This window comes from Panthera onca, chromosome F1, assembly GCF_046562875.1.
Source record: "Panthera onca isolate mPanOnc1 chromosome F1, mPanOnc1 haplotype 2, whole genome shotgun sequence".
Taxonomy (NCBI): domain Eukaryota; kingdom Metazoa; phylum Chordata; class Mammalia; order Carnivora; family Felidae; genus Panthera; species Panthera onca.
Window position 1 is genome coordinate 47097212 of NC_138355.1, and position 13457 is coordinate 47110668.

General features: G+C 46.2%; 1 protein-coding gene across 5 annotated transcripts in view; it reads left to right on the top strand.

The window, feature by feature from the left end:
• Nucleotides 1-13457, top strand: part of SRGAP2 (SLIT-ROBO Rho GTPase activating protein 2) — a 233672-nt gene that overhangs the window by 173741 nt on the left and 46474 nt on the right. For all 5 annotated transcript variants that reach the window (XM_060644305.3, XM_060644306.3, XM_060644307.3 and 2 more), the window contains exons 9-11: nucleotides 2868-2969; nucleotides 3979-4176; nucleotides 13297-13381. In XM_060644305.3, coding sequence (XP_060500288.1) covers nucleotides 2868-2969; nucleotides 3979-4176; nucleotides 13297-13381 — 385 coding nt within the window. The remainder of the gene's footprint in view (nucleotides 1-2867; nucleotides 2970-3978; nucleotides 4177-13296; nucleotides 13382-13457) is intronic.

Genomic DNA, 13457 nt, shown 5'->3' on the forward strand with positions numbered 1-13457 from the left:
ACCCCATTCCTGCAGTGGAAACTACCCCTTAAACTCTGGGCTAAAGCAGAAGGAGGAGGTATAGGCTTACGTGATAGAAATAAATGGATCTTCAGGCATGTTTGGATTTAAGATTGGGAATTTATCGAGACTCAGGGACTTTTTTCTCTCTGCTTCACATTTTATACAGATTCTATTCTCAGGTAGACTCTTCTCCCATGAGGGCAAGGTGTCTGTATTTCCAGCCTGCTCCAAAATCCAAATAGATCCAAATCCAGTGGAAAGACTATCTCCTTCCCTTCTAGAAGCCCCCACAAAGTTCCCCAGCATTTTGATTAGCTGATGTATTTATCCCTGAGCCAATTATTTTGACTGGGTATCTTCAGGTGACTGACTGGCTTATGCCTACATCACATGCTCCATTCCTGAGTTGGGGAGAGCCCCATCCAAAGTACCTGACCTGAGTTCTGGGGTGGGATATTCCTCCAGAGGAGAGTCAGGCCAAAGTTACCAGAAGAAGGAGGAATGGATCCTAAATGACTAAAAAACAACAATGTCAACAAGGGAATATGGTGTTTCCATCAGGATTAGTATCCAGATGCTTTTTAGAAAACCCTGCTCCAGAATGACAACTGTTGCAGTGTAACCAGAAGATTCGCTGTCATCAGTAGGCCACAGTGGAGAGGGGGATATTTCTATCCTGAAGACAAAAATGTGGAGATGATTTCTTTCCTCTCCTTGGGGAAAACCAAACCATGTACAGTTTGTTTCCATTTCTGTGACTTAGGAAATGTCAGTGTCTGAACAGATGGGAAAGTGAGCTGGCAGCGTGTGCAGTCAGAGTGGGGGAAAGGGGTGTCACCAAGCCCGAGGAAGCCCCGTTCCTCACCTGCCCTGGCTGCTGGTCCAACCGTCTTCCAGTCCCCTTCTCCAGCTGCCACTGAGATTCCATCCCAAGAATCAGTGGAACTTGGGGACCGGCTGAGTGGAGTGATACATTTCCTGGTGTTGACTGAGTTCCCTTCTGAGCCAAACAGCTTGTCTCCATAAAGGGAGACTCCAAATGCTGGGTGCTCGGGCCCCCTCGTAGCCCTGTCAGTGCCTTAGTTTCATGCTCTGGAGCACAGCTGGAGTGCATTACCTTGCACCCCGGTAGGGGACCTCTGCCAAAGCATGCATCAGCAGCCCTGCTGCTTCTTAAAGGCACAGACGCAGAGGTAGGTTTCCCTCCACGAGTCCTTCTGCTAGGTCTGGGTTACTTTAAAAATCAACAGTCCATTCTTCTGTCTGGGTCCTCTCTTTGTGTGATACAGCTGCTCAGTGGCTGAGCTAGGCAGGGGCCAGGGTCAGCCCTCGATCTTGCAGAGGTTCTGCATTCCAGCCTAGCCTTCAGAGGAGTAGAAAATAAAAAGAGATGAGAAGGCGAGTTTTTCTGGGTCCCCACAGCCAGTCTCTCCCCACCAGTGTGGGCTGTCTGTAGACTGTGGAGGCAATAAGAGGGAGCTGCCTGGAAGTCCTTGAACTAAGGCCAAGGTTCGGGTGGCATTTTGACCGGAAGTCCTGAAACTGGCCAAGGCCTCGCACTGACTGGTGTTCTGGGGCACTCAGCACATGAGTGGATGCCAAGCACTCTCAGATGTACCGGGAGGAGGTGCTTGGCTCTACTCTTGGTGCCCCCACAGGCTTGTGGGGCTCTGGATGCCTGACCAGTGACATCAGGCAGCCAGAGAGTTTCACTCTTGGCTCTAACCCATCCTGGCCACTGAGCTTTCTCCATTGTGTCTGCTTATCCAAGAGCCAGAGTGAAGTCAGCTCTCTTCAGATCTGAGAGCTGGCTCAGGCCAGCTCCTCAGCTGGGGGAGGAGGTCAAGTCAGTTGGGAGCTTAAAAGCCAATGGAGGAAAAGGTCAGGTCTCAGCCCCCTCCATTTGAAGAGAGGTTTTGTCTTCTAAGCAAGAGAATGGTCTGTGGGCATGTGAATGTGCCCACTCATTGCTGAGGAAGAAGGAGGCCAGTTCTATCCAGATGTCTCTATGCAGACAAGAGGCTAAGGGACACATGGTGGCAAGGTGACAGGAGCTGCCTCCACGTGGGTCCTGCCTCCTAATCTGCCAGCCTTCTGTTCCTCATCTGTCATCCTGGGGACTGTGGTGACCTCATGCCCGTGCCATAGCCATGCCCCCATCAGGCGACAGTGGCTCGACCATCTTTTCACGCAGGGAAAAGCTTATTGGCAGTCGTTCTTCAGGGAAGGGCAGACTCCTTTCCCACACAGATCTGGGGCAAACCTGGGGCAAAAGGATGGAGATCCACCAGATTCTGTGCCCTGTGGGGCCCTCTAGCATAGCCTGGGGACTTGTTCCTGGCTTTACGCTCTCTCTCGTTGAGTCAGACCTCTCATGCATGGCCCAGATTTATAAACACATGCCGGCTGCCAACAGCGGCAAGCTAGCCTCCTGACCCACTTCTCTCCTGCTTTCACTCTGGTGCACGGAGGGGAATGAAGGAGGGGCCGGAGAGGTGGCCACTCGGACTTCTACAGGAAATCCTCCCGCCGGAGCATTGTGCATCTGGAGCTGGGGCTGCCCGAGGTGCTCTTCTCTGGCCCAACGCCGGCTTCCGTGGGGCTGCAGACCCTGCCAAGCGCCAGCCGGGGGGATAAGCCCCGGAGAGACCTGATCTTTCCAAACAGGTCCCACTCCTCATTCCCTCCTTGTGCTCTTTGGTCCTGGAGGAGGCCCACACACTTTGCCTTTGGCTTTTGTTTTAACATAGAAACCGTGAGGCTTACGGCTTGAACATGAGTACTTTTATGAACAGTAATGGGACTCTGGAACCGCCAAAAGAACTGTGTCCTCTTCCTGACCTGGTATTGCTTTCTTTTGGCAGGCTTCCCAGCTCTGTGCCCAGCAGCCTGTCCAGAGCGAGCTGGTACAGAGATGCCAGCAACTGCAGTCTCGTCTGTCCACCCTGAAGATTGAGAACGAAGAGGTGAGTTTCCTGCTTAGGAGACTTGGAGCCACCCTCTGAGTTTCCCTGTTGAACCTCTTTCTTGCTGCCCATCTGGGAGCAGGTGGAAGGAGCATGCAGAGAATGTCCGGGCTGCCGCAAACATTTCCTAGCCAAATGTAGCCTTGGATTTTCCCCCCTGCTACATCCTGCCCTTGAACTCCAGGAAGTTGCTCTTGCATTGCCAAAGGTTGAGCTCTATTTTGAGCTTTGCAAAATGCTTTTTTTTTCCCCCCCTCTACACATTTAATCAAAATGGCACTTGGCAGCTGTGTGCACAATATTGTGTCTCTGAAACCACCCCCTCATGCCTGGCTTTTTCCAGCATTTTCAAACAAACAGAGGCCTTTGACTTTGACACTTAAAACATCTCCATCGTCTTTGAAAAGGGGGACTTTCTTCTGGGCCCAGAGTACTTGCTTTCAACAGCTAGTTCAAAAGCGTAGCATGATTAATTATCCAGCTTCTTTCTTTTGTGCTCTCGTGACTTCTTACCTGGCATCTCAGTCAGTCAGGAAGATCAGGAAGGACTGGGGATGGGTCACTTCCTTGGCAAATGGGGAAACAAATTCACTGATTTGTTGAAACAGAACCTGGGGCGTTGCGGGACCAGGCCCGTCTCATATCTTAACTAGCTCTTTACATCATGGGGTTGGTTTGGGTTTGTTTTATTCTCTCCAGTAGCACTTCCATTATAGCCAAGAGCTAATATTAAATTTAAAAAGCAAACATTCACCAAAAGAGTTGGGTCAAATACACAGCATGAACGGGGGGGTGGTTTTTAGGTCCTCACCCGAGAGAGGAGCATTGTATAGCCAAGCCCGTGCAATGGCTCTCATTCACTCAGCGCTGTCGGGTGGGAAATGGGGCTGCACCTCCCGACGGCAGCCCCTGTACCCTCCAGCCGCCCCTCCCACAGCTCCAAACTCCCCCATTACCTGCTCTTCCACAACCTGCCCCTCATGCAGTACGTTGCCCCTTGTCGCGGCAGGTAAAGAAGACAATGGAGGCCACTCTGCAGACCATCCAGGACATTGTGACCGTCGAGGATTTTGATGTGTCTGACTGCTTCCAGTACAGCAACTCTATGGAATCCGTCAAGTCCACGGTCTCAGAAACCTTCATGAGCAAGCCCAGCATCGCTAAAAGGAGAGCCAACCAGCAAGAGACCGAGCAGTTCTATTTCACGGTGAGGGGGCCAATGGCTCTTGAGGATCCCCTGCAGCTCATGGGGGGACTCGGATCCCAGAGTCCCTGTCAGGTGTTGAAAGGGTAGTCTTTGAATATCTTGATTTGGATGTGGGCATATTCAGAGGCCATTCCTACACTTAAAGACACAGATATCTACAAGTTGAATGTGTCTAACAGGGACGCCTCCCCTCCTCCCCAAGAGAAAGGTGCTCCCAAGTACACCATCAGGAAGATTATTTTTTTAAAGAATTTTTAAAGCAGCTGGTAGGCTTCTGTTGGAAAGTTTCCTTCTCAGCTATAGAGTGTCACAAAAGGAGGACTTCATTTCTTGGTTCTTGGGAACTACATCCAAATATTCTGGCCAGCACATATCTTGTTTTGTTTTGTTTTTTTTAAGCCTATAATCTCTTGTAGGTGGTGCGATGACCTTATTTTATAATTTTTGTTGATGGGAAATTATCTTTCATAATGATGGCTAAAATTCAGAAGGACAGGTCATGTGCAGCATTGTTGGTTTGCAGGGAATTTCAAAACATTGTTATTTTGTTATTTGTTATATCTCCCAGTCTTCTTTAAGACAAATAGACCCTATTTCCTTTAAGTAGTGTTAACAGCCCTTTGGAAGGTTGCTGGCTGGTCTTTGGTGCTGCTTTTTAATAATTAAGTTATTTTGAGCTTGCCAAGTAGGATTCATTGCCTGAGCTAAAATTTATTTTCTAATCTTCTGACAACCAAGAAAGGAGAAATTAAATTTGCAGATGTGAGATGAAATATAGCCAGTGAATATGCATACTGATTCTGAATGAGAGGAATTAACTTGTTTTTCAGTCAAGAAACACAGTCTGCATGCAGTAAATTGAATTTTTCCTCCAACTGGAACAATTTGTTTAATTCTTCTTTGAACACTGCCCTTTCTCCATTAAGAACACTAGTGATTTGCTATCTTTTCTAAAAAAAGAAATGTTTTTTTACTTAGTTAAACTAAGAATTCTTTTGATTTTTTTTTTTTTAAATCCTGGAAAAGACTGTTGAAAAGGAGTGATTGAACAGTATTGTTCTTTTAAAATAACTTTTTTCTTGTTATACGAAGCAAAGCATGGTTAAGATATAAATATAGAAACAAAAAAGAGCAAATAAAAACCATCCATAATCGTACTACCTTGAGATGACAGTATTAGGATATATTCCTTTCCTGTTTTTTTCTCTGGACAAGAAACATATATGTGAGTATATATTTATAATTTATTACAAAAAAGGGGATACTGCTGTGCATATTGTTTTACAATCTGCTTTCATTTAGCAAGTGATTAATATTTTTCTAATTCATTTCATCATAACATTCTTTAAATATATTTATGAGTAAAATACTAAAATCTACATAGGGACATAATGGAACAATGCTTTGGCTCATTCATTCATTTTTGTAAAATATTTAGCTAATGCTCCATAAATGCTGAATATCTATTATCCCCACAAGCATTATTAACTTCTTCATTAGTCATTATTGGATTACTCTTTGATAATTTATCAAGGATCTTCAGTGTGCCAGACACCGTGCTAACTAACATCAGGAAGGCCGAGGGTAGGAGGTGAAGAGGGGGATGATAGGATTGGCCGTCTGAAGGAAGAACTTTCGTTTTCGTTTCATATGTTTCCAAACAGTTACGATAGATTAATTTCTGCAATCAAAAAAATAAAGTAAGAAATTAGCAACGCATACCTGCACAAATACATGAATGGCAACCAGGATGGATGGAGTTGGGGAAACCTTGCACACAAAGTGACTTTTGTGCTTGATCTCGGGGGATGAGTGAACCAGGCAGGGAGTCAAGAGGAGAATGGCGTTCCTTGAGGAGAGAGAGAGAGCAGTCTGTGCAAAGCATAAAGGCATACGAAGACTGGGCTGGACAGGATGAGAACTTCTTGTCTATCATGAAGGCTGTGTTGCCACCCCAAGCTTTCTTATCTCGGGAGGTTGTTGAACACTCTAGAGGCTTTTAATAATAGGATTGTTTAGCTGGTCTATCTGGACTGCTTAGATATAACACTCCTTAATAACCAAATTTCATTACATTGCAGAAGATTTCCATTTTTTTTTTTTATTAAATAAGGAATTTGGGACATAAAAATCTGTATTTGAGCCCGTCAGAATTAGTTTTTGGCTTTCAATGAAGCTATGACATGTGTATTCAAAGTTGACCTTTAGTAAGAGCAGGGACAACCATAGTCAAACAGGTGGCCTCTCAAACCTTGCCCACCCATTCATCTCTGTCTGAATGCCCTTGATGTCCCCTAGCCCACTTCCCGTCTTTTGTGGCCAGAGCGCTACTTACCAAAATTGTGTGCAATTTCCTTGGCTAACAGAAACAATTTTTGTCTAGGGTTGGGTAATAATGGATTTACAAGAGAGTTCAGCATTTTCGTGACTGGGGCTTGGAATGCATCAAGTAATTCATTTCATGATAACAAGGCTTTTTGGGGGGTGGTGAAATGGACATTTAATAAAGGGGGTGCGTATCAGCGTGGCTGCCTGCGCTTGCCAAACCGTACAAAGCCCGCGGACAGGCGTTTCCTAGTCTCTTGCCTTCACAAACGTTGCCCCTGGTTTTCTCTGGACCCTTGGAAAACATCAGAGGAACGCATTCTAGAAGCTCCCTTCTTTTGGAAAGTCGGGGGGCTGCTATGGGGCCATTCTCAGCTGTCATCAGATTGATCTGCCCAGATGACATCAATTGGAAGTTTGTAGCACGTCCTATAAAGGTCAGCTGTTTGCAGGAGTCCCAAGAAAATAAGCACGGAGTAGAAAAGCTTGAAGTGATTTTTAGAAAACATCTAACGAAAACCTTCTCAGCTGAAAGATTAAAAGAAAGAACCCAAATGCAGAGAAATTGGGTAGCTGTTCCAAGGGACTCAGCAAGGGCTAAAACTAGAACTCTGGTCACCTGGCTTCAGGCCGCTGGCTTTCTTCTCTACTCTCTGCTGAAGAGCTGAGGTGAAGGAAAGGCTCAGAAACATCCCAGCAGCTTTATCCCCTCTTTTGCTCTGAGTGAAGCCATGTTTCCTGATCTGCTTGGGTTTGTGTCACTCGTCTTTCATAACACACAATCCAGCAACGTCAACTTTTTATCCCATTCCTTTTTTTTACAGGGGTTGTTAAAAAAATTTTTTTTTAATTTAAAGTGCAAAGAATTCAAAAGAGCATACAGAAAAAGTCAAGCTTCTACCCATCTCTGACCCTCACTTCCTCTCTCCTCTGCCAGTGATTGAAACCAGTTTCTTCTGTGTCCTTCCAGAGGTAGCCTATGCATAGGCAACAACTGACATATCCTTTAATACAATAAAATTACATTAGAAATATCATGAAATCAGGGTGCCTGCGTGGCTCAGTTGGTTAAGCCTCCGACTTCGGCTCAGGTCATGATCTAATGGTTCCTGGGTTTGAGCCCCACATCGGGCTGTCTGCTGTCAGCACAAAGCCTGCTTCGGGTCCTCTGTCCCTTCTTCCTGCCCCTCCCCTGCTCACTCTCTCTCTCAAAAATAAATAAACATTAAAAATATTTTTTTAAAAAAAGAAATACCATGAAATCAAATGAGAATACAAAAAGAGGTACTATATCACTTGGGGTGCTGTGGCTCAGTTGGTTAAGCGTCCAACTCTTGATATCAGCTCAGGTCATGATCTCATGATCTCATGGTTCGTGGGATTGAGTCCCATGTCTGGGTCTGTGCTGACAGGGAGGAACCTGCTTGGGATTCTCTCTCTCCCTCTTTTTGCCCCTCCCCCTCATCTCAAAATAAATAAGTAAACACTTTTTAAAAAGGAAGTATACCACTCATACTGTTCTTCACTTTCCTTTTTTCACTTAATTTTTGTTTTTTTGGATATTCTTTTCATATTAGTCCAAAGACATCTACCTCCTTTTTAATTTTGTATGTATTTATTTTTTAATGCTTATTTATTTTTGAGAGAGAGAGAGAGAGAGAGAGCACAAGTGGGGAGGTACAGAGAGAGGGGGAGACAGAGAATCCCATGCAGGCTCCCTGCTGTCAGCACAGAGCCCTTGGCGGGGCTCAAACCCACAAACATGATCTTATGACCTGAGCCAAAACGAAGAGTCAGCCCCTTAACTGACTGAACCACCCAGGCACCCCTGCCTCCTTTTTTAATTGCTACACAGAATTCCAATATATGAATGGATGTACCATCATTTATCTAACCAATTCCCTGCCAATTCTCGTGGGTCGTGATGCTCTCTGTTTAGCTGAGGACTGTCAAAGCCTATAAGGCTGACATTTCTCCTAAGTATTTCCTTGTACGGGGGTTGGAGTATGGGGTTTTGGTGTAGGGGATGGAGTAAAGAAGGAGTTAAAGTTCACGGCTGATAAAATGAACAAAGATAGACTGCCTGAATTCTTGGGGACAGAGCTGGTAAGGTAGTAGGAGAGGAGATGCACCTTGGCCATCTAGACCCCTAGATTTGATGTGGTCCAAGATCTTTTTTGATCTTTTTTTTTTTAATGTTTATTTATTTACTTTTGAGAGAGAGCACATGAGAGCAGGGAAGGGGCAGAGAGGAGGAGAGAATCCCAAGCAGGCTTCACGCTGTCAGCACAGAGCCTGACACGGGTCTCGATCTCACGACTGTGATCAGGATCTGAACCAGTATCAGGAGTCGGACGCTTAGTCAACCGAGCCACCCAGGTGCCCCGAAGATCCTTTTTGATCTTGATATTCTCCTGCAGGCACTCAGGAAATGCGTGCTAAGTCAGTACCTACTTAGCCCCTGCCCTGTCAATTAAAGTGGGAGATGTGCTCCCGTTTACAGGTTTGCTGTGTTACATATTCTGTCTGACAGCCGTTTCCTGCTTTAAAAATTGACAAGAGGAGAGAAATGTCAGTGTGCCTGGATGGTGGGGAGGCAGCCACCCCACAATGACATTTGTGTCTCTCTGTGCACGGGGCTGGGTAGACACAGTTCATTCTTCCCACCCACCCCACTCCTTTGCAGCAGGTGGACACTTCACACAGATTAAATCCAAGGCATAACAAGGTCCGTGAGTTCTATACTGCCATCGTATTAAAAGGAAGAGGTATTTTAAGTTAAATTTGAAAAGCATTCTAGTGCCTCTTTCTTTTTCCTTTCCTGTTTTTTTTTTTTTTTTTTTTTTGCTTTTTTTTTTTTTTTTAAGGCCAGAAACCAGTTGTCTTATGGATTAGCACAAAGCAAAGAAGTTGAGGGAGGACTGTTTTTAGGTTATCTGAGCAGGTGAGTCAGGTACAAGGAATACTGTTGACTGCTGGCTGGTTGGCTGACCATATGCTAATAATCATGGGCATGCTTGTTTTCCCATTTCATCTTCAAACAACTTTGGGAAAAAATAAATTATTATCCCCATTTTTCAGATGGGGAAACTAAGACACTGGGGGTTAAGTGACTTGCCCAAGGTAAGCAGTAGGACAACAATATCCCAACTCAGACTCTTTCATTTTACTACGACAAAAATGTCTGTCAAGGAGGAAGGGCTCAGAAAGAAAAACTGTTACATTAATACTTTTCAGTAAATAAAACTCATCGCTGACCGGTAATAACCAGTTAGGAATTATTAAGAAATAAATTAATGAGACCATAAAAACTGAATTGAAGGCTCACAGTGGCAAATAAAACCAAACCACCCAAAAGACTGTTTGCCTCCCTTCCTACTTTTTGAAGAAATTCTTAGTTTTTATGATATTGAATGTAAAATTTGGAGGGAGGGTAATGGCTCTGGTTGAACTGTGTATTGGGAACTTGGTTTCATTTTGGTGATCTAGAAGAAAACCCTGCCCTTTCTTTTCTCCTCCATCAATGAAAATCGAAGGTTAGTGACTTTACTTTCGGATATTTGGGGAGGGGAGCAAGGTGCAGGGGAAGGAGTGAAAGAAAGGAATTACCTGTGTTGGAACATACTTTAAATAAGGAAAGTGACCCTTATTGTCCAAAGAAGGGATTTTGAGATTACGCATAACAGTTTTTTTCGTGGCCTTCTGGTCTCCAGAAGTCATCAAAAAGCCACTTATGCCTGGGGCACCTGGGTGGTTCAGTCTGGTGGTTAAGCATCGGACTCTTGGTTTCAGCTCAGGTCATGATCTCATGGTTTCATGAGTTCGAGCCCCACATTGGGCTCTGTGCTGATGGTTCAGAGCCTGCTTGGGATTCTGTCTCTTCTCCCTCTCTCTCTGCCCCTCCGCCATTCACGCTGCCTCTATGTCTCTCTAAATAAATAAATAAACTTAAAAAAAAAAAGGCACTTATGCCTTCCTTGCCTTCAGCTGCCTTGGCTCCTTTCTCTGTGTGTCTGGTCAGCAACTGAAGTCTTCTGCCAGCAAGCACAGATTATTTCTCCCAGCTTCTGTTCCATACAGACAAGTGCTAACTAACGTGGGGGACAGGGAGGTGACAAATAATGTGCCCGTGAACTCTGGGATGACTTTACCCTGCCATCCCAGCTTAGCCAGATGGAAAACTTCCAACCGTCATTTCCACCATTAGGGATGCAGGTCAACCTCAACATAGTTTTTGATCCTGCAGGATTTCATGGAACCTGAAGAGGTAATCCATCATATGGCTTTATCAGATTGTTATTTGTTTTAATGGCTCACCAAGTGACAGTCAGAGTTAACTCTCAGACTGTGACATGAGTGAGAAAATGATTTCCAAAATCACAAGTAGAAATAAGAGTGAGAGGAAAGTGCATCCATCTCCTTGAGAATTTTGGCTGTTTTCTGAGCAGTCTGGGCTTGTTTTAAGGGTTACAATTCTTGGGGAATTTTTCCTCATTAGGAAACCTTGAGAGTCTCCTGGGATAACCTTCCAAAGAGGGGCCTTTGAGGGTTCAGATGTTAGCATTGGCTGTTTCCTGAAGGTTCTTCACCTCTGGGCCCTGCAGTCCTGTTCCCAGCATCAGTTAGGCGCTGCTTGGGGATTAGGCTATCACCCAGGGAAGACTGACAGCAGGTGAGCTGACAGCTGGAACAGATGGAAAGGGGAAGGTGACAAGGGAGTCTGTTCTCGTGCACATGTTCTCGTGCAAAGGCACAAAGGAGCTGAGGAAACAGGTCATGGGTGAAGCAACAGAAATGATTTGGCATAGGGTTTGTTTTTGTTTGTTTTATACTTCATTTAGAGAGGAGGGGCACACTTGGGGGCTTGGATTGTGGCCTCTGAGGAAGGTTCTAGCAGAGGAGAGTGAGGCTCTTCATTTCTTTACTCCTTCTTCAAGCATTTATCGGTGTCTATTATCTACTGGGTGCGGTAGTAAGCATCAGGGATTGCAAAGAATAATGACGTTGACCCCAGGGAACGGGCAGTCTGGGGAGAAAGACCCCTGAGTGAGAAGCCCTCTGGACCAGGGCTTTGTGAGATTCACAAAGGCACACGCAGGGGCATCCCGGTGAGCGTGGGAGGGCCAGGATGTGCCTCCCAGAGAAAGCAGGGTCTTATTCTTTGTTTCTACATGAGAGAGAGAGAGAAGAAATCGACACTCTTGGTGAAAAGTTTACACTGTACAGAGAGGTACAGAGTAAAAGTAACTCACATTTTTTTCACATTTTTTTTTCTGCCTTCATCCTAAGTGGTAATAGCCCTAAAATCAGAGGCTTGATGTAGAATTACACTTCTCGTTTAATACCTTGAAAGGACAGAAGTATTATGATTTAAAATGTGTTATCTGTTACCCCCTCCGCCGTGTCATGTATCACCAGTGAGTCGCTCAGGGATCATACTCAGGGAAACACTGCCGTCTCGCCCCTGAGTGTAGACAAGGGCAGATGACCCCTGACCCTGCAGATGAGCCATGGCAGCAGGAGACAACCGAGGCCAACGGTGGGCCCCGTGCGCGGCCGCAGGGTAGAGTAGAAAGATGCCACGTTAAGACTCCGAAGGCCTGGCACTACCACTTCCTGGCTGGCCGTGACCTGCAGTTCAACACCCGTCTCCCGCGATCAGCTTATCGGTAACAAGGGAACAACGATGTCCTCCCCAGTGTGCTCTGCAGAGTTCCTGAGCAAGGCAAGGGAGAGAGTTTGTGCTAATGGACTCCGAAAACCCTTGAACTGCTCCACATGTATAAAGAATTAATACCGCGAAGTTTTGTTGGGCTTCCCCTTCCGCTGCGCGCCCTAATGCCCGGAGGGTGCGCTACCGTGATGGTTGAGCACAAGCGCCGAATCGTCACACCACGTGTGTCTGGATACTGGCTCCACCCCTCACTCCCAGTTTGACCTTGAGCAACCTGTTTAATCTCTCCAAATCTTGGTGCCCTCATCCGTAAAATGGGGACGGTGATAATCATGGCTCATAGGGTTGTTTGGAAGCTCTGATGAATTGTCCAGGGAAATAGAGTCGCTCCCCGAGCAGACGAGGGTGGAGAGAGGTCAGATCAGAAACTCCAGCACAGCAATTGCATTTTGACGGTTAGAGCAGATGGAAGCGCATTTCCAGAACCTCCTGTTGTGTTTGGAAGTGCCGGTATGTGCATATATGGGTGGGGGGTGGTATAGCCCCTCTCCCTGAAAGCTCAGAAACCTCAAGCTCTCCGCAAAGACTCCCTGCAGAATAGAGGAGGAAGCTGATTAAGGGACGGCGGAGACAAAGATGCTCTGCTTGCTGGCTTGCAGCTCAGGCAGGGGCTGAGCCTGCCCTTGGCATTGCTCCTGATGTGTTGGAATGCACCCTGGGAGGGGCCAGGGTGGGGCTAGACGTCCGAGCAGGTGACAAGGGGCAGGTGTGTGTCCTCACACCAAGAGGATCTGGGCTCAGTGAGTCTATCCACCCTGCCCCCAACACCCTGTTCTTCAGTGGAACTGAGATGGCTGAGGGGCTCTAAGAGCCAGTTTCTTACACTAGCCAATGTGGGGCTGGCCCCCAGGAGAACACAAACCGGGATACTCGTCTGCCGTGGAAATCAGCAGCTGTCCAGATGTGCAGGGCCTTACAGAGATAAAAAAGAAAACTAGTAGAAACTGGGTCAGAAACCAAATGCCCTCTTATAAAAAGGGAATTGTACAGCTGAGCATCTGGGTTGTTGTTGTTTTTTTTCTCTTCAGGAGTCTGATTGCTTTTCTCCTCCTCCCTTATAGAAAATGAAGGAGTACCTGGAGGGCAGGAACCTCATCACCAAGCTCCAAGCCAAGCACGACCTTCTCCAGAAAACCCTGGGAGAAAGTGAGTATGGGAATTCTGCTGGAGGTTTGGCAATGGGGGGGGGAAGGCCCGGTCCTGAGCCTCCCCGACTAAGCCC